Source organism: Haliotis asinina, chromosome 8 (assembly GCF_037392515.1).
Source record: "Haliotis asinina isolate JCU_RB_2024 chromosome 8, JCU_Hal_asi_v2, whole genome shotgun sequence".
In the NCBI taxonomy this organism is placed as follows: Eukaryota; Metazoa; Mollusca; class Gastropoda; order Lepetellida; family Haliotidae; genus Haliotis; species Haliotis asinina.
Genome location: NC_090287.1, coordinates 17,823,411 through 17,848,912, shown reverse-complemented (window position 1 = coordinate 17,848,912; position 25,502 = coordinate 17,823,411). Strand labels below are relative to the sequence as shown.

General features: G+C 43.1%; 1 protein-coding gene across 1 annotated transcript; it reads right to left on the bottom strand.

Annotated features, from left to right (window-relative positions):
• LOC137293968 (insulin-like growth factor-binding protein-related protein 1) lies at positions 1-22,292 on the bottom strand. The gene is made up of 2 exons (XM_067824871.1): positions 21,676-22,292; positions 1-1,462 (listed from the first exon to the last, which is right to left on the bottom strand). Exons 1-2 carry the CDS (start codon positions 21,878-21,880, stop codon positions 1,017-1,019), a joined length of 651 nt encoding a protein of 216 aa, XP_067680972.1. The 5' UTR covers positions 21,881-22,292; the 3' UTR covers positions 1-1,016.
• Positions 22,293-25,502: the final 3,210 nt, after the last annotated feature.

The window sequence follows — 25,502 nt, the reverse complement described above, 5'->3', positions numbered from 1 at the left end:
AACGGAATAAAAACGTTTATTTCCTGTTTGAATATAACACAGATACTTTGACGTCTAGTATATAGTGAGTATTGTGATGTACAGAAAGCGATCACTTTCAGACAAGATGCTGATGCAGTGAGACCTCGATAACCCGAACTCAACCTCTCTATTGCAAATGTACGGATAAATGATATCCGGAAAATGAATCACCCATGCGTAACATACGGCTTCGAGCAGGGCCCGCGTGGAGGGTGGAATTCCGGTTTAACAGAGTTCGGATTAAGCAGGTTTCAATGTATTACTAACAAATATGGCGTGTGTTGAATATTCGCTATTCCTTGTGATATTTCACTTACAGAATTCTTAAGAAAAATCTATAAATCATGATGACAGGGACAGAATACTCAGGACGCGGTTAAACGAGCAATGGCGTTTCATACCCATCTATACTTGAAGTCAAATCTCAAACACATCCGCTGAATTCTGGCAATTATTTAAGTCCATATTGTGATTGGTACACCTTGGGATTTATAAGCCTTAGGTCACCAGACTGGTCTCGGAGTACAGTGCATAGTTCCCCAATCCATTCGTGAGATTCGTTAAGAACACACGAACCATGATCCGGTTTGTCTCAGCGAATCAGAACCAGACAGTTTCAATACGTCCTCCAGGTTCTGCTTTTTGAAACATGCAATTCAGATCGACGTCTAGTGGTCCTCAAGGTACATATCACAACGTGGAGTTAAAAATCCCCTGACAATCGACGATGTTCCCAACATAAAATCCATAGAATTGACATATCACGTCTCTATGTGGTCGCTGTTACCCAATAAACACAAAACGTGGATTCTTCTAACAGGTCATAGCAACCAGGTGTCTGCCCGACGTGGTTTCCGCAAAAGTTGGAATCCATGTGATACAAATAATACAAACGGAACGAGCTGTATCAACGCAACGTAGACATAGCACTAACATTTAATGACAAATATACATCCACCTGTAGGCCCTGTTCGATATGTCCAGTAGCTAAACAACTAGGATTTCCACTTATAATGTCCAAATGTCTTTTCGAATCGTAGTTTTCCGTTTCTGTATCGTCTCTTCTTCCGAATTGATTTATTGTTTCGCCTTCGTTCCCTTCTCTTATTCCTCCTCTTTGCTTTACCGCCTTTAGATTTTTTATTCTTTTTATTCTTCCTTTTAGCCTTTCTTCGTTTCTTCCTCCTTTCCACCGTCTCTGCCGCGTCTCGTTGGACGTCACAGGGCCCCTTATGTGCCACCTTGATGCGCTTTCCAATGTTGCAAGCGGCAATGCGTAAGTGACACCGTGAGGTGTAAGTGGTGTTGTCAGTGCCGCACACCTCGCGTTGGCGTCTGCTGCGGCAGATGTAGTCACTGGGGCACGTGCACAGAGGCAGCCCTTGCATGTTCTCCACACATACTTTGAACTTGGGGCACTTCACTTGCTCACAGGCGCCATCTGAAATCAGAAGAAAGTCACCAGTGTAATTGCAGCATATTTACACATTGAGGTGTGACATATAATATGATAAATGTAACTATGCTGTTTTTGGAGCCTTCCGTTTGCAGGCATCAACCTTGTATAGTTTGGATGACGTTAATATTTTGTTGACTTTTCAAGTGGATATTTTTTTAACCCGGCAATTTAGAGTATACAATGTACATTTTCACACTGACAGAGATGTTGCTGAGTTGGTGACAAAATATTTTCTCCCTCTCTACCAAATCTATTTAAAATATATGTGAGATGGATATGTGTAGGAACCAAACCATGATAATGCTACCAGCCCCAAACACATTTAATCGATACTTAGTCTCTTATGTCCCACCAGGAGCACTCGTCACAAACAGGTCACTTTAACATATATATGGCACTATTTCAAAACACTGGAACAAATGATATGGTGAAATTGGTAAGTGCTTAGAAGAAAATCGTGTCTGCAGACTTCATGTCTGTAAATCTGGAGAGGAACACCTCAGCTTAAAGGTACCCTTCTGCCTGTGTGACACCAATCATATGTTTCATTAGACTAAACCCCTTCTGTTTAAGTAGCCTTTCCACCAGATTGATCAATGTTCATGGTCTTCTCCTCGTAGGCTATCTGCGGAAATGAATCTTATTTATTTTCAGATTACTTATATCTTAGAATGACACAATACTCTTGAAGTGGTTGTCTAGCTGTTCCAGTACGGGTTGTTTTACAACTAAAGCTTGACGATCAAGGCTATAGAATGCCCTATCTTGCTGGCGAGCTGACATTTTCCCTCTTCCTTTACTGTTAAGAACATACAGTCATGTTTGACAATATATCCGCCATTTAAACAGGGGTTAATTCCACGAGACTGCTCATGGTCGACGCAAAGTCTCTCAAACTGGAAATAGATTTTCGAACATCTGAGCAGATCGCACATTGGTTTTAGAAAATGGTCAACACATGGTCCTTCTCCAATCCCTAGAATACTCTGTCAGGAGGTACAAATGTTGATTATCTGACAATTAACTTAAGAAATGAAACAAATGTTTACACCTAACGTCCTAACATTACAGTCACAATGCGTTAAGTGTTCTCAGTAACGAAACCCCCTCCATAGTAGGTCTATCTAAATGGCGATTTGGTTTGACTCAGATGTTTCAAAATATATCTTCAAAATACTTTTTCATCTGTTTCACCATATCGACTTTCCTTTCAGGGATTATTTTTAAAAAATGAGTTATATATAGTTTGATCACCATTATTGGAGAAAAGCATATCATTTAAGTAAACCAGGCGTTCATTGAACGTACAATAGCGCTCCCAATCCAGTATTTCCACCTGACAAATATACGCACTGTATACCACATCCCTAAACAGGTGCTCCACTCAATATATAGATCTACATATACCAGGAGACAGTGGAACTACTACATACAGGACCTCGTCAAACAGAACCATGTACTGATCGACATTTCTGGTATTGACTGATCTTAGTTCCCACTCAAATCTTTGCCCACAGTGGCAGGATTATATACAATCGGTAACTATCGTGTGATGAATGTAATCAGGAGGTTCATACCGTGTATATGTTGTGGAAATACGGGCTTAATCAGTGACATCAAATGTGTTTTATCTTCCAGCCCCGACATCACAAGCAGGGCTTTAAAGAACGGTAAGCACTGAGTGCAGTAATCATTACAACCGGTGCACATACGACTGGAATAGAAGGAAGATAATTTGTTAAAGATTTGTTATTATTAGGCATAAATACCCCCCTTGGACGGCTCACTGGCGAAATGTTATAACAATACTCGTCATAACAACGGCATGCTGGATGTACGTTGTGGAGCCGCTGACGAAAAGCCAGTCTGACATGTCCTTAAAAGTCGCATCAACAAAACCGTGACATACTGAAGCTCTACCGAGTGGTTGAACGCCAGGTTTGGGCCATGTGTTGCTATGGTAATGAAACGCTGTTTTTTTTAATGACAAGAATGTAGCATGGGAATTTTAGGGCTTGGCGGTGCATTCATGATTTTGTTTATACAATTCTTCTGAAAATGCTCCAGAAAACGTTTCCATGGACGTGTGTTTGACTTCATCGCCATGGTATCGGTGAATGGTACACTCCCTAAGGCTTGTGAATGGGAATTCCCGTAGTCGGCCGTCATGAATGCGACACCTACAAACATGGTAGAATCAACACAGCATCGTTGTGGGGGTGGAGTGGAGTGGAATGCGTTTATGTCATCGATGCGATTTCATGAAATACCGATTTTAACCAGTGACAGTCGGGTGAATGAACAAGAAACGACAGACTGACGAAGAGAGTAATAAAATCCAAAAGTTGCCCAGAACAAGTTCAAACTAGACCTGCCCAGTCATTCTCGACTTGATTTGGACTCGGCCAAATCGACATAAGCCCCCATATAAACAACCTACATAATTTTCTACTAAACAGTTCCAAATTGAACCCGGAACAAGCCTGAATCCTCGAGCTGACGCAAACTTAGACTTCTGGACTTGAGTAAGGCACTATTTAATAAATAATATTCTCTGGCAGCTTCCACATTGCCGAAATATTGTTAAACAACAAATAAACTTTAAACCTTGATCCTCAGTAACCCATTCTTGTCGTAAAAGGCGACGGGATCGGGTGGTCAGACTGGCTGGCTTGATTGACACATCTCATCGTATACCAATTCAGCAGATCGATGCTCATGATGTTGATCTCTGGACTGTCTGGTGCAGACTCGATTATAGTTAGCTGACGAATTACTAGCTTTTAAATTTGGTGTTATGACATTTTCGGTTCTTTAAATAATAATATAATGAATACATACGTTTTCAACACAAAACTCTTTTGGGCATTGGACTTCAAATGTTTATGACTGCAAACTTGGTCTCGTCACTATATGGCTGGAATAATGCCAATGTGACGTAAAACCCAACTCAACTCAACTCAACTCAACTCAACTCAACTAGGCTATAGCCGGAATATTCCCTGAGTGTGGAGTTCAACAACAAAGTAACCAATCAACCTCGATCGTATGAATCGTAAGTGTAAGCTATTCTTTTGTAAACCTTAACAGGTGAGATTCGTGATCATACATATAATATTACAGTGACTGTCAGGTATCTACACAGAAGCTGGGCTCCAAATAGGTTCATCAGAAATAGTGCACACGTGCGGGACTAATCGCTAATTATCACTATTAACCCGAGTGACCCGTTTTCACTGTGCCTATATTTCAGGTAGAGACTGAATCATCGAAATACATTTTGAGTGATTGTAGGCCATTTCAAAATGGTGTCGAACCTCTCAGAATGGAGAGTGAACGCCAGATACTATACATTCAGGTAGAAACAGGGTGCGGAAAAATTAAGTGTCCGGCAAAAATCAGAGTAAATGAGTATTGTTTTTGCAATATTCCAACAATATCATGGCGGGGGACTCCAGATATGGGCTTCACAAATTGAGCCCATGTGGGGAATCGATACGAGCCTTCAGCGTGACCAGCGAACGCTTTAACCACTAGACTACCCCGCTGTCCCGACACAAATAAGAAAGCGATGAACGTAAGCTATTACTAGTCGGCTTCCGCCTATGCCAAACAATAAGAGAAAGGTGAACAGTTAAAAAAGTACGGGTACAATGGTTCCAAACACTTGAAATTTCTAACATATGGTTGGACCATCTCCAAAAAGTCTAATGAGTATAAAAGTAATATAACGGTGAAGCTCCTCTCCCTGACTGCACGCCGATGCAGAACCGAGGACCCCCTGTAGCGGCAGTCAGAAGATGCAGTTGTGCATCTGTTTAGATGTTTATATAACAGTTATTAGCTGCAAAACCCCAATAAAGGCGGTGTGGTTATCGTGCGAACGAGTTAAGTTCGCGAACGGGATTAAACAGGGTGGTCCTTCCGCAGCCCTCTTTTTTGATTAACCGTATCAGCTCTGGCCGATTACCGCTAATAAAGCATCACTTTCAGCTCTCACGTTCGTCCCCACTTCGGGGGGACCTGGATGGGGATGTGAGCATTCCTCATCTCGGCTGCGTCCGCTGAGGGTGCTCGTTGAGATGTGCATGTGATGTTTTTTGCACGTGTAAGTGCCTCTTTCGTGAGTTACCGAATCGGGCCTGCTTAACTCGTTAGCCCTATAACAGCTTTGATTGTGCACCGGTACCCCCCCGCGACCCATAAATCCTTTCATTCCTTGTTGGTAAGACCACCTTACAGGGGGAAGGATCTACAAGATTCAGTTATGATGTAAATAAAACAATTTTAAACCAATACTATTTCACTGATGAATGTTAAGAATTTTCAATGACGCGAACACAGGAGAGGGCGAGGGTCGCCGGGATTTAAAGATTGCGACAGAAGACCTCGGATGAGTCTCTGGAAGCCATGTTTGAAGGCGCGGACGTCAGTGAGTACAGTTAACGACAATATGTCATTAGTTTCTATTCTAATTATTACCGAGACTCCAAGTCCAGTGCTGAAATGCATTTTCGATTCATGATCGATAACACGTTTGAGTCGAGCAGATAATGCTGACACAGGATGCACTTCATCCCCGGATTGCAAATAACAAAATAGTTAATTGCCTCAGTTGAAATAACCCCTAAATGTAACATTTTGTCGTCATTTCATCTAATTCATGCAACAGCCTAATGTTAAACAAAAAGTATTTAATCGATGAAAACTGTTTTGTAACAGTCAAAAACATTAATATGTTTAAATCTGGTAATGTCATTAAATCTTCGCGAGGAGGAATGAATGATGATTTTCCACTTGCTGCTTATCCTATCTATCTATCCACCTCCTATCCTTTGTAAGACGTCACGGAAAGTGCCGAGATATTCCGATATCAAAGATCAACACACATTCGATGTCACGAACGCTGATAAACCGTGATGTGCACGTGACCAGTCGTCTTTCCATCTTGAAGATGGTTTCAATAGACACAGATTAGATGGGGTTTAGACTGATTTAATGACAAACACAAGACAGCAACGTCTGAATACAAAACATCTCCATTTAAAAGAAATTTGAGCGCCCAGTGAAATGACAAATTCAGGTGTGCGACGCTAATGTTCGCGAGTGTGCTGCTAATGACTAATACGATGCCAAGAGGTACAGTGTCTATGAAACAGGGTTCATGGAAACAGTGGGGCCAGACTGTCTGTCTCATAGTCCTTAAACCGAATTTTCCCTCCCGCCTAGCCCCTTTTCCAATGCTACAGCTCTAGATGAAGTAAGTCTACATTTCCTCGGCCTTTTCAACTTAAATGGGATTATTTATTTCTGTCAAAATTATATAAATTGAGACACTAAGCATCAGTCTCAACAACATAAAGCTTCGCGCTTCGCTGGTTAGAGTTGCGTCCCTTGCGCACGCCAGGAGCTTGTGCTCGTAAGTTCGAATCCTTGCCACGCTATGTTTCCAAGTTTCTCAGCATGACAGAACTGCTATGTTTCACTTAAGTGATGGAAGTCTGGGAACTTCATCACTTCTGTCTTCCCTCCCATCTTCAGCTGCCATGCTGTGATATCTACATAGTGGCATTGCGCACATTTATCACAGGGATATCAATGCTATGCTGGTTTGGCTCACAAATCAAGCTGTTTGGATGTGGTAAAACCGAGATACATCTGAAGGCGGCATTAAACCAAAATCACTCAGTGAAGCTGGGAGACACTCCGTTGTGAGATTTAGTTTAGTTATATCGCGACGCGTCATGTATTTCTGGTAAGCAGGAAATGACGTCGACGTTGGAGACGCGTGGAACCACGGACGACAGAAATGGACTTTACACATTGTAGTCGTATGGTAAACAGGGTGGTCTTTCCCTTTTAGTGATAAACAGTGTCAGCTCTGGCTCGAACCACGGTCTTAAGCGCGACTAACAAACACCTTAACCACTAGGCTACCCATATACCCCAACAAACCTAGAAAACTTCACCAGGGAGAGTCGGGAGTAGCAAAACGAGCCAATTTCCTCTGGACCCCTTCATCATTCACATCCCGATCAAACATGTGAAACGGTGATGTATGCCTTCAACATAGGGTGTATGATTTATATTCATATTTTATGAGACTGAGATGAATAATCGTTGAAGGGATTAAGATCAAAGGTAGATTCTTCCAGAAAAGACTGTTTATACTTCTTAATGCCATTGACTAAACTGCCACACTGTGTACCTTGTATATCTGCGAGAGCGGGACTCACTGTATCACCACTGTGTCGGGTTATATGACATTCAATCATCACATATATCCAATATACAACTTTATGATATAATATGAGATACAGATGTATCGGACTTGCATGTGCTACTTCTATTTACATGACACAAATTCAGCGAGTCTCTTCAGTAAGAATACACGTCGAGAAATCGATCGATTTGTATTTGTATTTCCAATTCCAGTGCCATATATGTGATGGCTTTCATGGCCCGGCAAGCTTGTCTTCAACTGCAGATGGAAGTGGTCGTGTCTGTGTTTGAATCCAGACCACCTTAATGAAACAATGAGTGAGTGAGTGAGTGAATTAGGTTCTACGCCGCTTTTAGCAATATTCCAGCAATATCACTGCGGGGGACACCAGAAATGGGCTTCACACATTGTACCCATGTGAGGGATCGAACCTGGCTCTTCGGCGTGACGAGTAAACGGTTTAACCACTAGGCTACCCCACCGCCCCACCGAAGCAATGAAAGGTCGACACTGGCCACTTGACTTCGTGTGCAAGATTCGATCAGACAAGTATTGCGGAAACAATACATGTATTTTGTACGTGTCCTTGTTTAGCCCTGCCACCATCTTTAAATTTGGGACGGCCTCGTGGTTAATGCGTTCGCTAGTCACCCAGAACACCCGGGTTCGATTCCCCCCATGGAAAAAGTGTGTAAAGCCTATTTCTGGTGTCTCCTGCAGGCATATTCCTGAAATATTTATCAAAAATACCCACTGAACTAGTGATAAAGACATTGCCAATGCTTGATCCCAGTCAGTTCCCGAGCCACCATTAATAGTTCAGATAGTACCCATTTGGCGTGGATAACATCACCTTGAACAGATCCGCTCAACCGGCAGACAGACATCATTAACGCTTGTAGCTCAGTGCTGCAACATTTCTGGAATGTTGATTAAAGAAAAACCTGTAACATTACGAACTTCGACTGAAATATTCATGGGTTGTCCTCCATTATGTCAGAAGTTGCTATTTTCACAAATCGGACATAAAGGGCTATGCTTCGCGAAGGCTGAGCGACACCGTAGGGTCGTGTTTTGAAAGGTTTGACGGGAGAAAATTGCCATGAATTAAGCTGTCATAGCAGCCAACCATACATAACAGGAATTCAGTGCGTGCAGATCGAAGCACTTATCCTCAGAGTACATGCTCAGGACACCAATCATGCACTGATTCCGTCGTATGAACATCAATAAAGGTACCGCCACGGTGCACCGTTACTGTTTCGATCTGCCGTCTCCACTAATTGTCCAGACAGGGGTGCACCGTTATAGCAAGTAGGAAGGCATAGACCGTTATCCTTGGGATGGTAGCAGGAATTACATAAATATTGACGTTGTCTCTCTCGCATCTTTCGCGTAAATTGGGCGTCCGTCTGTTCATGCATGGCTGAGCTTAGCGGCTCCTTTTATCTGAAGTCACCTTCAGGCCTGCAGAATTGGACTACACACTTGCTCCAATTGAATGTGAAGTTTTACGACTCTTGAATGAGTTTTAGTTACGTTTGCTGATCTAGCTAAAAGTTGATCTAATGACCAGTGTTTGAAATATAAAGTAACCTCCCACCAACAATTGGAACTGAAAGGTAGCTTATTTCCCTACAGTGAAAGGACATATGGCACTTTAAGAAAGTATCGTCTCTGTCTCCTTCTCCATCGCTACCATGTCGCTTTGAGCAATGATCCAATCTCCCCCATGGGGTGGGGGTGAGGGATAGGTGGGTGGGGCTTTAACTGATTTAACTGTAGACTTCAGTTACGCGGTCATTTTTAACTGTTAAGTCTAAATGTATTAAATCAATGTAACGACGGGAAAAATAGGAACGGGATGGTGGAGATCGACCGATGCTCTCCGTCATGAGTAGCGAACGCTTTAACCACTAGGCTCCCATCAGTGTGATAATATAGAAATCAATTCACTTCATTTGGTCGTCTGGTCTGACCTGGTCGTCGGAAAACGAATCTTGTTATTTAATCATACTTTGATACTAGAGAGACCATGCGACGTTCTCCATTCTTCCCTGATGCTGAGCCTGTCTAAAAAGACATCAGAAATCCTGACATACCTCATCCCCTTATGTAATTGGCAGATCTTACAACGTCGGTAACGGATGTCCATGCAACAGTGTTACTTCCGGTGTCACGGACTCCCGAGATCCCGAGAGTCGGAGTTAACCAAACAGTTTGGCATTTTGTCGTCATATGACAATTTCGAGAATAGGTCCATCTGTCATATTTCTATAACGTGCCGTCTCGTCAACACCTGAAGACATCGCCGACATGGTGTGGTGGTGTAAAGGGCAAAGAAATATACATCAAAGATGCCTCTTGTGGCTCAGTCTAGGCAGGCCGCGACACGGCCGTCATTACATAGAGTAGTAATTACTTTATCCAAAGAATTTAAATCACAAGTGAAAGATACAAATTCCAAGAAGTTTTATAATTTCTTTTATGAAATATTAAGCTTATTCAAATTACACATTTCAGAACAGTTACCCCAGTCGACATCTGATCCAAGGGATTTGTAATATAAAAATCGAAAACAAAGATCATTTTCGTGGAAGTAAAATGTTGCAATCGTATAGGCACATCACTTCATGTTTGACTCCATTGGTGTGGGCGACCCGGTCGTCGCAATTCCCTATGGTGTATTACTTTGCACTCCAGAAACCCATTATTGTAGGGAGTGAGTGAGTGAGTGAGTGAGTGAGTGAGTGAGTTTAGTTTTACGTCGCACTCAGCAATATTCCAGCTATATGGCGGCGGTCTGTAAATAATCGAGTTTGGACCAGACAATCCAGTGGTCAACAGCATGAGCAGCAATCTGCGCAATCGGGAACTGATGACATGTGTCAACCAAGTCAGCTAGTCTGACCACCCGATCCCGTTAGTGGACTCAAGCGCAGCCGCCTTCTATGGCAAGCATGGGTTGCCATTATAGAATAGAAGGCCTATTCTACTCCGGACCTTCACTGGTTTATGATTGTAGGGTGCGCTGGTGGTAGCTTAATGGTTATTTAAAGCGTCCGCTCGTCAGGGATGAAGCACCATCACATGGGTTCTAAGTGTGATGCTAATTTCTGGTGTCTCCGTCTTGATATTGCTGAAATATTGCTAAAAGCGTCGTTAAACAATACTCATTCACTCACTATGATTGTTGTTCGAATCTCAATACCCAGCGATTGTATTTCATGCTTTCACCCAGGTGGTAAGTGTGCTCATCCTCGTGGGTGATAAACGCATGAGACTAGCATACATCAGGTCTCTCTGGTCGGTCTCACGCTCCCTGAACCACATTATTTTCCCTACTGCCTCGCCCTCCCTGCAATGCTAAAGCCTGGTCTGTCTCACGCTCCCTGAACTACATTATTTTCCCTACTGCCTCGCCCTCCCTGCAATGCTAAAGCCTGGTCTGTCTCACGCTCCCTGAACTACATTACTTTCCCTACTGCCTCGTCCTCCCTGCAATGCTAAAGCCTGGTCTGTCTCACGCTCCCTGAACTACATTACTTTCCCTACTGCCTCGCCCTCCCTGCAATGCTAAAGCCTGGTCTGTCTCACGCTCCCTGAACTACATTACTTTCCCTACTGCCTCGCCCTCCCTGCAATGCTAAAGCCTGGTCTGTCTCACGCTCCCTGAACTACATTACTTTCCCTACTGCCTCGCCCTCCCTGCAATGCTAAAGCCTGGTCTGTCTCACGCTCCCTGAACTACATTACTTTCCCTACTGCCTCGTCCTCCCTGCAATGCTAAAGCCTGGTCTGCCTCACGCTCCCTGAACTACATTACTTTCCCTACTGCCTCGCCCTCCCTGCAATGCTAAAGCCTGGTCTGTCTCACGCTCCCTGAACTACATTACTTTCCCTACTGCCTCGCCCTCCCTGCAATGCTAAAGCCTGGTCTGTCTCACGCTCCCTGAACTACATTACTTTCCCTACTGCCTCGCCCTCCCTGCAATGCTAAAGCCTGGTCTGTCTCACGCTCCCTGAACTACATTACTTTCCCTACTGCCTCGCCCTCCCTGCAATGCTAAAGCCTGGTCTGTCTCACGCTCCCTGAACTACATTACTTTCCCTACTGCCTCGTCCTCCCTGCAATGCTAAAGCCTGGTCTGTCTCACGCTCCCTGAACTACATTACTTTCCCTACTGCCTCGCCCTCCCTGCAATGCTAAAGCCTGGTCTGTCTCACGCTCCCTGAACTACATTACTTTCCCTACTGCCTCGCCCTCCCTGCAATGCTAAAGCCTGGTCTGTCTCACGCTCCCTGAACTACATTACTTTCCCTACTGCCTCGCCCTCCCTGCAATGCTAAAGCCTGGTCTGTCTCACGCTCCCTGAACTACATTACTTTCCCTACTGCCTCGTCCTCCCTGCAATGCTAAAGCCTGGTCTGTCTCACGCTCCCTGAACTACATTATTTTCCCTACTGCCTCGCCCTCCCTGCAATGCTAAAGCCTGGTCTGTCTCACGCTCCCTGAACTACATTACTTTCCCTACTGCCTCGCCCTCCCTGCAATGCTAAAGCCTGGTCTGTCTCACGCTCCCTGAACTACATTACTTTCCCTACTGCCTCGTCCTCCCTGCAATGCTAAAGCCTGGTCTGTCTCACGCTCCCTGAACTACATTACTTTCCCTACTGCCTCGCCCTCCCTGCAATGCTAAAGCCTGGTCTGTCTCACGCTCCCTGAACTACATTACTTTCCCTACTGCCTCGCCCTCCCTGCAATGCTAAAGCCTGGTCTGTCTCACGCTCCCTGAACTACATTACTTTCCCTACTGCCTCGTCCTCCCTGCAATGCTTAAGCCCTAAATGAAGCAAGGCTAGATTTCCTCAGGTCCAGGTATCTCTCAAGTCACTGGGGCTCCTTTTCAGTGTAATTGGGTTTATCTGTTACTATCACAAATACATATCCTACCCATCAAAGGTTTTGACTGACTAGTGGAAATATAGCAATCCTCTTCAGTCAACTGTTCTAAACTAGATTTTGCAGAAAGGCAATGTTTACACATAAACTGGTGTATTGTAAATCAAATTGGTAACGTTGAAAGATCATTGCCGTGAGTTCAGAAAACGATGTAAATCAGTGTAAATAGGCAAAATTTTAAGAAATCTTTACACCAAAACGCCTGATGTTTGCGCATGCTTTTCAGCATTTCAATGCAGTCGAAGTAAACTTATCCTCAGTACTTTTCGTTACACTCCATTACTGAGTATGCTCCGCGTGCAATTCATCTCCATAGTCTGCAGTTAGTTTCCCTAAGTTAGTGAAGAAATTCATCCTCGATGCAACCATATATATTATTGAGTACTTTAAGCAAGGTTAAACGTGGATTGGTTGATTTCTGGCACTAAGTCTTCTAAGGGATCGTATACCCTCTCCTGCACGGCTATATAACTGTAATAATGATACAAACAGAGAAAACCTACCCTTATCATTGTTTGGCAGTGTCTGTTAAACTGGTTTTGAATCAGCACTGCAAATACAACAGTTCAACAAAATCATTCTGGCACAATGACGTCACACATGTGAATAGGTTGACTAGATGAATTGATGAGCTGAGCGTAATATAGTGTCCACTCATCCAAATAAACTGTTAATTTTCAACCTGCGCTGTAACTAAATGGTTGCCAGTAAGGGACGTTAGTTGGAAGCCACCCTCTATATGGTAGAAAGATGCGATTATCCTCTGCTAAACACTTAACCACTTAACGATTTTAGTCCGTTCTGTTATTCTTGATAAGCCTCATTCTTGGTCCGTCCACATTCTGAACTCAAAAGCAAACTGTATTAAAATACATCTTTCTTTGTTCTTTAACGTGATGTCTTTATTGGTTCATCTGATAAATCAATATACGAAAGAGTCAATATTCCACTCAACGGAGACAGCAACCATGAAGAAGTGTGATATGAAAGACCGTTGACATGGCTAAGCACTGACTAATGAGTGTCAGACTTGCAGACAGCAATTCTACCACTTGAATGATATCGTTGGTGTTTCAGGTTAACCTTTTGGTAGAAAGCCTCATAGTATTAGGGGACCCGCTATGGCGTTATTCTGCCTTTAGTCAGTGGTTATTTCCACATTCCAATTGATTCTTTAACGACATGCAGAACATGGGACGGTTATTCTAATATCCTCGTGGTCACAGATGTAATTATAAGATAACAAATGAATGGAATTCATAATGAAGACTGTGAAGTAACAGAGGTGAAGGGTGATTGTATCAACAGACGACAGGCATACATTACTGGAGACATCAAACGCCTCGACATAGGACGCCAGGGCGGGTCACAAGGTCGTTCATAGAAATCAAAAATTGAATTTATTAAGTCAAATTGTTCCATGATTATGGGCAGACGACTTTCTTCAAGGTCACAGGGTCATCCATTGGGTTTCCTAGACGTGTTGTACTTGACGTCCATTAAAGCACTTTACCGGCGTGACACGGGTTTAAATTGACCGGTCTTATCAAAACGGAAAGCTTAACAAGAAGGTACAAAAGCCATCAGTCGTTAACAAATATTCTCGACTCAAGGTAAAACACTCTGAAAATTGACGCATGAATGTGTGAGCCAGACCCTTCAACGTAACTAATATTTCACACAGGGATTTACAGAGTGAGACGTCAAAGAAGCTTTTAATCCAGAAAACTAAACACATGACACTTCTGAAACTGTACACCGTCACTTTCAACTGTTCCGTGTCAAACCCTTCTCCTCCTTGTCGACAATGGCGTTGTCGGAACGCCTTGTTCAGCGTCTTATCGTAAGGAGCTTGTGCAAGACTGTTCCGCTTGAGAATACCGACAAATAATGACGATGTTGGATCTGGTCCAGTGACCATGCGGCGCGCTGGACCGGGTCTACTTCAGCATTGCAGTCGCTTGTCACCAAAGTTCAGCCGTTGAGGGGGAATTTTGTTGGGAATTAGAGTAGTTGTGTAACTAAACACTTGCCTAATGTGTGTTTTCACACCCACGTAGGCATATGACCCGTGACACATTACGCAACAAATACCATGCACACACGGCTTATTCCCCTTAGTCTGTCTCACAGAGTTTGAACTATAGGAATTTCCATTTCTTTCCATCATCATCATCATCATCATCATTCCGTATTGTGTTGTAATACAGATTTTCCAAATTTTGGGACTAACTGGAATCGAGAGTTTTGTTTCTATCAAAAACCATTTTTTCAGAAGCTAAATGTTTATGTACAGGTGTGCCAATGGTTTATGTTCAAGCAGGCCGTGAGGTCCGAATGGTCTCCTTCCGATTTCCAGGGCATGTCTCGCGATTTGATTAGAATCTGTAAAATTCTGCTTTCACGCCGTATTTCTAAACGAGTATAAGCTAAGGCTGTACGATAGACTAGCGTAACACCGATTTTACCAATATTCAGGTAACGGGTTTCAGACATTGTGCCCATGTTGGGAACCAAACCCGAACCTTCCCCGTGGCATTGTACCTATTTAACCTCCAGTCTGTCTCTCCGTCAGTTAAGATAAAAAAGACTGTTTTCACGTAATTTCCTTTCTTGTACGTGTAAATAGCTTCCATGATGACACCTTAGCGCTTACATGTCGTATACATGCTTGATAGAAATTACCTGGTTCCGAGTGCAGAAAATTGTCGTTTTAATGACATGACATTGATGTACACACGGCCGGGCTGATATACAACACACGCGGTTATCAGCTCCACCTATTTCAGAAACACGTGACTAGGGTAGTATAAAAATAACACGACATTTGTGATCCGTAATCGTCAAAAAGGGCAACCAGTTCATAGCCACTGATAGCCATGGAATCTAATTATCGGCAATGTATACGTTATAAATCTCCCACAACACTGCGGGTGCACGACATAAGAGTGATACAATATGCACATTATCCGTATAACGGTACACCAAGCCTTGAACCTAGGGCGGGAAGTGAGTTCCATGGGGTCGGAGAAACCTTTAAATTCCGGGCTCCGTTTAGACTAACGCTTCGTCTCTGATTACATATAATTGTCACAGAAACAGACAGTGCCTTTAAAACTGAGAAGGGAGATTCAGAACCTAAACCTGTGGAAATCTTCAGACGATTATTCTATAATATACCCAATCTTCACAGGAACAAATAATTCCCTTTGAATTGAAAAAGAGCCGCAGAGAGATGGGAGATTCAGAACTTGAACAAGCGGCAACCCAGACTTGCTTCGTTTATCACTGCAGAAATTGTCATGCAGATGGGAAGATGGTGGGGTTCAGGGGCTGGGAAACAGACTAGGCTACGTATAGCAAAGCGTTCTTAGCAACCACGATTATGTCTAGTCCATGTTAACGTGTGAGTAATACGCGTGTCAGTAAGTAGATTCGTGGTACCGCCTTGGGGCCCGTCCCTCAAAGCGATCTTAACTGCCATACTTCAATATTAAGTAGTAAACGCGTTAAGGTCGTTTTGTGCAAGTGTGCCTGCAGGGCCCACCCGGTCCACGAAACGACCTTGTTCTTGGATTGTTGTGGGTCTGTGTAACTGGGACGATACCTCAAAGCGACTTTCCTGCATTTAGGGGGCTCCCTCATTTTAAGCGATGGCCTCAGCTCCATCATCTTTTAGGAATGGAGAGTTACTCGGATATTACCCTATACTTAACGTATGAGAAATACAACTGACTTAGCAATGAGATCATTTACGGAAACTGGTCCTGACCAAATGAACTTTCTTGAAACATGTTTAAGTATGGGAAACACGACATTTGTCAAGGATGGTTTAAGGGAAGCAAAACGGCATTCCGTTATTACTAAGCGTTGGTCAATTCACAGAACCGAACTCAGAAGTGTTCCCGATCAATTTAATAACAAACGTTTAACGTCATTTTCAAGGAGTGTGGCACTATGCAAAGAAAAATCCAATCTTAAAGAAATGCCTTGCGAAGATGACAATCCATGCCGAGAATGAACCCTAGTACCGTGTATAAGACGGGATATGAGATCAAGACCTTGAGGTTGTACAAGTTAATAATACAGGGCGATAGTATATCTACCATTCACAGAGGTCATACATATAATGACAATCAACAACACCCACACCCTACATCTCACCCCGTCTCTATAATATCATCGTTCTAGCTCCAACAGCGTATATCATTTCCCCTCTCCGTCTCTGTACCCAATTCAGAGACAGCAGAATTCCTCTAAATTCCACCGTTTAGCTTTATTTTAGGGAATATGTGTCTCGCTACACAAGTGACGAGGAGGTAATGTCTGTATGATAAACACAGGACATCCTATAGGAGCGACCATCAGGAAGCAGCACTTGGTCGGCCGCATGTGAACCCAGTTCAAGTATAGGGTGTGGGACGAGGGCTCTGTCCTGACTATACCAGCCATATCGGCTTTATAGCAACATAAAACACCGTTTGCACACTTTCAACACTGACGCTAGAGTCCAGCCGGTCTGAAATCAGTCTGGACCAGTGAATGAGTGAGTTAGTTTTGTTTAGGCCGTACTCAGCAATATTCCAGCTATATTGCGGTGGCCTGGAAATAATCGAGTCTGGACCAGACAATCCAGTGATCAACAGCATGGGCATCAATCTGTGCAATTGGGAACGAAGTCCTGTGTCAACCAAGTCAGCCAGCCTGACCACTCAATTCCGTTAGTCGCCTCTTACGACAGGCATGGTCGCCTTTTCACCTATTCTACCACGGATCTTCATGGGCAGTGTCTGAACCGGACAAACCAGTGATTGATATCATGGTCATCGTCCACATGTTTCCCTACTACCAAGCCCTCCTGCAGTGATAAAGCCCCAAATGAAGCAAGTCTAGATTTCCTCAACTTATGAATCTCAAGTCTCACAGGGTCCCCTTGTCAATTTAAATGGGTCTGTTTGTTACTGCGTTGTAACTGGATGACTGGTTGTATGAACGTAAACAGCTCAACAGATTGAAGAGTGCCAGTTTGACGTGCGAGGAAAGCCAAAGTGGTGCGTGACTTACAAATATACCACTGTCGCAGGGCAGGCTGCAGACAAGGCAAGGGTAAATATCAGCGACAAGTTGGTTCGAATCAGCGATCAAAGGATTCAGAGTCACAGCTCCAGACGGTGAATAGTGACACCTGACTTTGTCCCTTTTGAACGAATGGTGAATTAACAAGCTTTATAGCCCTTTTCACTAAAATCAAATTGAAACTAAATGAAACAGAAGTAAAAAGAAAACTTATCCAAATTCAGATGTCACAATATGCTATTACATAAAGGTGAACTTAGCATGGTATCAAGACGCATGAAGCTGTTTTGTAGTTTGGAAGATACATGTATGATATTACGCAGAAAGGAAGTGACTGTCGCTTTAAACGCGTGAGCAACTTCGTACTTTGTCCGTCTCCCGGAAAATATAATGCAAAAAGAATCTGACTTGTGTCTAGAATGTTTTAGCAAGTCTAGACTGCTTCAGTTCTTGAAATTAAGCATTGTCATAGGCTCAGTTTGTATATTTTATTATATTAACAAAATAAAATTAGATAAGGTTATTTCTGTTAAGCTTAGACTGTTCGTTGATAGAAAGGTGGGGTTGCGTGCAACGAAAGCCACACTGGCCGAGGTCTTTTTGCTGTCAGGGCATACGTCAAGTATTTGGAATCCAGTTTGTTCTTATCGCATTTGATAGCTGAGCAAATTTGGTTGCACTATCTTTGCTGATAAATGTGAGTCGGTAAAAACTACAGGCGGGGTGTACTCTAGATAGAGAAAGAGAAACATGGAGTTTCATGGTCGAGAAACCTTCGGAGAAACTGTCAGTGAAAGGAAAACATTCACTTGAAAATTGGATTTGATAAAAACATTACGAAACGTTATGCAAACACAGAGTCACCGAAGCAGATCGCAATTTCAAACAACATAATAACACAATTATTACACCCAGATAATCGAAATCAACCCTATATTGTTTGTTTAATGTTTACCACAGTCACACTTAGGTGTATACTTTCTTTTTTCCGACAGTATACCAAGAGAACAATCTTAACGGACAATCGTGATAGCAGTATGTCTTAGGTGGTGTATGAATTAAGCCAGGGTGTTGTGGACGATGTTTTAAAGGCCAGTAACACTCAAGAGTACAAAATGACAGGCAAGACATGTTACATTGAGGATTGTTCTTTCTTGGTAAAGTAACGATTCGAGTAGATTCAAGTACTTCTGTTGGTTTGAGTCACATCCCACTAGAACCTGTAGTTTATTCAGAAAGTGTAATCACATGTGTAACGTGACAGTGAGAGTCGTTTACCTGTATGAAATATGAAGACACGAGCCACTCTCACATTTTTTCACATCATTTAAGATTTCAAGAGATCATTATTTACACTGTATACAACAAAGTTCAAGATGGACGCTTGAGACAAACTCGTTTACCCTGCTGACCATCAAAAATGCACATTCCAATTTACTGACACCCCTTTAAACATACCCGAGGGGAAGGCTAATATCTTAACCAGCAAACACCCACCCCAAAAATACCCATACAAATCTTTTGATAACCCTTCAAATCAGATTCTAAACCCCGCTGAAATTAGTATAGGGCACAAACCCACCGCTTTAACTCTTTCACCGATACTTTCAACAAATACCTATGCATACACCCCGTTTTGTATAGCCCTATCGAACAAATACACATGATCTTACAGCAAGACGCACTCGCTTCGACAACCGCTTCGAGTTGAACTATTGTTTCCCGAGGTCACGATCTCCAGTTTAATCGTAGATAGTGTATCTATTAAATGTTTGGGCGGCGTATGCTAGAAATTCCCATCGGCGTCTCGAACTGTGGATTGTGGGGCGACCTACATTAAAAACAAACAAGTATCCTGCTGGGACATATTGACTTCATCTTGCAGGGCCTGTTACCTCCTCCCAGTCAAGCAGTCTATAACTCGAGGAAATTTACATATGTTTGCATTTGCTTACAGTGTTGTAGCATAATGATATACGACCAACACTACGTGTTGTATGAACATGGTATGAAGTTGTAATCGTAAAAATATAAAAAAGCGTGTCTGACTTTGTCAGTTATTACGTGCCAGAAGTTCGACGACAAGTGTTTCAATACTTGAGCGCTATCCAGCTGCAACAACAAAATCAGACACCTAAAAACAGACAGGTGTGAGTTAGCTAATGTTTGCAGAGCGATACAGTTTAAATTAATGTGATCGATCTTTCTTACCCCGAATGTCAAAACTGTTTATCGTGAAACAACTGCACACGTATCACCGAATGCTACAACCAGACATTCTGTGTACCGTCTAAGACAAAGTAATATATTTAGTTGACATTAAATCCCATTTTACGGTTAATGTCAACCTGACATCGCTGACATCACAGTTAAACACTTTAACTTCATTTTAGAAACCTAACCCATCAGTATTCTTGACAGCACAGGGGATGGCAAATTTCTGTTTCAATAGACAATTGACGCCAACACCTTGATGTATATAGGCCGAGTGAAATATACATACAGCATGTATGCATGTTTTGCGACCTAGGTACACGTGTGTCATCAACAGCAAGACGCTGCGCCCATTTCAAGGACCGGTCGACCCCTTATAATAATGTACATATATGCAGGTCAGACTGACTTGTAAAATGTATATAATATTTATAGGTTGTACGAGGGGAAAGGCCGCCAGGTATCACCCGTGCTGTGGACTAACTGTCGCTAGGTAAACTTGAGAAATGATCTTTGAACAGCCTGCGCAATGAGATCATCACTGAGAGAGAGAGAGAGAGAGAGAGAGAGAGAGAGTGAGAGTGAGTGAGTGAGTGAGAGAGAGAGAGAGAGAGAGAGAGATGTGACTATCTATGGGTAGAAAAGCATTTCTTCGAAATGTATAAAGTCCGTTATAGTCATTTTTCTTACATCATGACTTTGACGCTTCCACTTTCAGTTGATCAGTTTCTCTTGTCTTGAAAAAGTTTACTGTCCGTTCAGCGGTTCAGTGCCGATAGTTGGTGAGGGATCACCGAGTCATATCGTCAGCTCTACTATGAGAGAGGTTGTCACTAGTTAAAGACTACAAAAACACTTCCACAGACGTAAGTTCTACAAAATTACGTTACCAGCCCCCCAATCTGGCAAAACTACGCTACACCGGGTCGAGTAGGACTCAAGCCCGCTGGTCAAATACCATGCAGCAAGAACCGTTCTACAGGATTGACACACATTCTACAGGTTCCTCTTTCTTGAGAGAAAGAGGTTTGTTTAATTCTGTTTTCGAATTAAAACATGTAAATAACATGTTATTTTCCGTTTTTTAATATTCAGCACTTTGGGGTTATTTGTTTTACAAAATGTATTTAAAGACTGACAAAAAAAATGAAGTTACATGTGCTTTTTGTTAATCGGAAACCAGGAGTGCTACATAGAGCATGTATACAAGTTGCGGGGGTAAGTGCACCATATAAATATGCCATTAGAATAATTTTTCACAGAGACTGATGTTTTTCTTCATAAACCTAATTCACGCATTAATGTACATTCTTCTGAATAACATGCGCTTAATGTAACACCGCGCCTAAGTACCCATGACCTTGTCGACATTCGGAACATTAGATATATACCATGGACTCATCTCAATGACATAATACTTTCAACACACATCTAAAATATATATTTTTGTTCATATTCCAGTGAAGGCTGTTTATGTCAGATTGTCAGTTTGACATGAGTAAAGTTTGACAGGGGATCCTGAAGATGGGTCGGGTGGTGATGGGGGTGCAACGTGGCGCATACCATTTTTCAGATGCCTTTTGTTGCATATACGAGTACTATACCATGCTGTACGGTTTAACTGGGCGCTTAGCCAAGTACCTTGGTGACTTGTACTGAGTATAAAGTGCACACATTACCCCTTTCAAAGTCAAATCATAGCACCGATAAAGAACTTACTTTTTTTCTTTGTCGGCTGGTACACGTCGCTGGAGCATACTGCACAACACCCGCAGTGGTCCTTGACGACATCGCCGACACAGTAGTGCAGAATCGGACAGCGGGCCTCGTCACATTTTCCACACTTTAACTTTCTCCCGTTGGTTATTCCAAAAATGACAATAAAGACGACCAAAGAGCAGAATAAGTTGCCAGCTCCATTCATTCTGCATAATATAATATTATCTCATGCGTTAGTTCCTGCACGTGCAGTGCACGTCTCGTGATACGCTATGGCCTGTCGTTTATCGGCTGTGTTCACAAACTACATGATCGTGCTGGCACACATGTGGACTGCCGTTATCACAGCAACGTTGTTTTGACAGTGTACTATGCACTAGTAATTCCTACACGACAAACGTGCTTTATACGATAGCTGATGCCACCGCAATTGGTCAACTAATTGATGGATGTATTCACTTGTTTCATTGGCTGAGACGGGCGGCGAGTCCACTCACACCGTTGATGAATCGGTCGCAGGGGTAAATGGGGCGTACCATTATGAGGGGTGCCGCCTTGTGTCGGTCCGCGCTGAGAGAAGTTTCAAATTCGGGTACTCAGTCAAACGAAAGTGTGTCTGGCCAGATGACTTAATGATCAAGATTGCCGAAGTTGCACACACTGAACGGTGTAGGAAACAAGGGTGTTTGTACAGTCGGCGAGAAAGACCGCCCGACAACGACGCTCGTCGACTATGACAAGCCAGCTATTACAAACGTTAGTATTGCATAAAGGGGCTTCGTTAATCCCATTATTGTCCAAGTGATGATGGCGTTAGTGTCAGGCAGCTTGGAAAGGCACGGGGCAGACGACAGGTGGATTTCGGCATTAAATATCCATTTCCTTTTAGATGGTAGACCGCTTTCTTGCGAACACAATGAGCTGACGTTGAGGCTTGTTTGCCCATATTTCGAGGTGTTTAAAGAGCACGAGACTCGCTCCGTTTCACGGGACGGTAGAAAAGAGAAGATTTTCAGCCGCTTAGCTTTAATTATCGTGTGCGTTTAGAGTGTACTGAGGGGATTAGCTCCCCTCTGGGTGAACGGCTATGTCATACGATCCCGTCTTAGAAAAATCTTTTTTTCTCACGCTGTTGCCAAAACATGAATGGGAAAAACGCTACCCAAACAGCGTTACTGACACATTTTACTCCTGATATCTGAACAGCAGTTATTTGAGGTGCATATGCCGACATAACCATGACGAAAGTTTTCCTGCACATAGTATATCATTTCCTTATTGGTTGAAAGGAGGGTTAACTTGGAGCATACAGACTAATTTAACCAAGGTCACCTGACGATTAACGCGCATGTATTTTTAATATTTAATGCCGTGATTTACTTATGTAGAACGATGGGACTATGTTTCTTTGGGGGTTGGTTTTGTTTTATTGACCTGACGGGTTTTCACATAACGCACTCAATTTTTCTGCTGTAACACGACGGACTGTACGCAGTCTAAACTGACATGCTTCAAGTCTGACCATCCGACCCCTGCAAGTGTGTCGAGATCACATGAAACCATAGTAGTTTCATATGACATTTGTGTCAGACAGCGCGTTGATGTCGGACAGAGCCATGTTAGTTCCACATGGCATTTGTGTCAGACAGAGCGTTGATGTCGGACAGAGCCATGTTAGTTCCACATGGCATTTGTGTCAGACAGAGCGTTGATGTCGAACAGAGCCACGTTAGTTCCACAGGGCATTTGTGTCAGACAGAGCGTTGATGTCGGACAGAGCCACGTTAGTTCCACAGGGCATTTGTGTCAGACAGAGCGTTGATGTCGGACAGAGCCATATTAGTTCCACATGGCATTTGTGTCAGACAGAGCGTTGTTGTCACATGTAGCCATATTAATTTCGCATGACATTTGTGACAGTTAAGGTACAATCTGTAAGACTCTGGATCAGGTGTAGCCATTGTACGTTGTTCCTATTTGCTCAGCTATAACTGTAAGGGAACATTTCTAAAAAAACCCCTCATATCCGCCATATGCAAATTGAGGATGACAGTAGAAAGTAATGTGAAACAGTGACACATTCTTTACAGTATTGGTTGTGATTGTTACAACATATGACAAGTTTTTCAGCTCTCCCTGTATGGAGAGGTTACGTGTCAAATTCTCGGGATATGACAAGTGAGAGACATGAGTTGCTGGGAGGACCCGAGACACTAAGGTTTCCATTAACTGCACCTAGGGACGGTGGTGTCGACGTGACGAAGGCAACGACGTTCACGTCACGGTGCTCTTCCATGCATTCGGACTATGCCAGAAGTGGCGTTTGCTGTAAGTGCTCATTATGGTTTATCGTGAATGTTCAACGCACTTGCTCAATATTCCAGAAACGTCGGGATGCAGATTGTCTCTGAATATTTGCGACCGAAAGTGAGTGAGTTGAATTTTACGCCGCCTTTAGCAATATTCCAGCAATATCACGACGTGGGAACCAGAAATGTTCTTAACACATTGTACCCACGCCTTCGGAGTGAAGAGGAAACTTTTTAACCACTAGGCTACCCTACCGCGCCAGTGACTGAAAGCATGAGGCAGGACCCCGTTCCGCGAAGCGATCTTAGCAATATGTGGCGACTATGCTTTTCGTAATATTCGACTAACGGGATCGGGTGGTCAGGCTCGCTGACTTGGCTGACAGACGTCATCGGTTCCCAATGGCGCAGATCGATGCTCATGTTGTTGATCACTGGATTGTCTGGTCTAGACTCGATTATTTACAGACCGCCGCCATATAGCTGGAATATTGCTGAGTGAGATGTAAAACTGAACTCTTTCACTCACTCACTCTTAGCACTAAAATGATCCCAAGCCTGTGTTAAAGCATTGGTGTTGTGGTCACCATAGCGTTAAGGAAACTTTGCAGAGGCTAACGAGACGTTGGTCGTTGGGGTAGCCTAATGGTTAAAGCGTTCAGCTGATCATGAAGGTCTGTGTTCGACTTTCCAAATTGATACAATGTGTGGAGACCATTTTTGTGTTCGTCGTCCTGATAATGCTCGTATATTTTCCAAATCGTAAAGAATACTCTTCTTGTAACCCGAGAAACGAGAGAAAGAGAGAGAGAGATAGAGAGAGAGAGAGAGGGTGGGTGGGGGGGGGGGGGGGGGGGGGGGCTAGAGATGTGACTATCTATGGGTAGAAAAGCATTTCTTCGAGAGAGAGTAGTATGACACATGATCTATTATGTGTAACCAATTATCGCTTGGGGGTTATGGTGGCACCTGGGAACATTAGTAAACGTACCACGGTTGAAATTGTTACTTCAGTCTAGCATTTCCAATGTTTTCTCAACCCTAGTCTTAAAATTGGTTGGGCGGTTGTTTCACCGCTGCACCCGGCAATATTCTAGCTGTATGGCAGCGTTCGGTAAATAATCAAGTCTGAACCAGGCAATCCAGGGATCAACAGCATGAGCATCGAACTACGCTATAGGGATACGATTACGTGTCAGCTAAGTCAGCGAGCCTAAAGGACAAGCATAGGTTGCCCCCCCCCCCCCAAATAAATAAATAAATAAATAAATAAACAGAAAAAATAAAAATAAACAAACCGCCCATCACGGCACGCCAACTTATGTTTCTGTTCAAATACCCTTCACTGGAGTCGTGGGGTCCATGTCGAGACAGAAGCTCACCTGACACATATGTTACTTTACCTGGTGATGGATGAAAAAACATACTCTTTGATATACGATATATGAGTGCCGGGTGCTTTAGACTGTCAACCGGCACGGAACAGCCTTGTCAGTTTCCAAATATATACTGACGAGC

Coding starts and splice junctions, on each gene's coding strand:
- LOC137293968 (XM_067824871.1), bottom strand. CDS start 21,880: ATGAATGGAGCTGGCAACTTATTCTGCTCTTTGGTCGTCTTTATTGTC. Junction 1,463..21,675: donor CCAGCCGACAAAGAAAAAAA/GTAAGTTCTTTA, acceptor TTCTGATTTCAG/ATGGCGCCTGTGAGCAAGTG.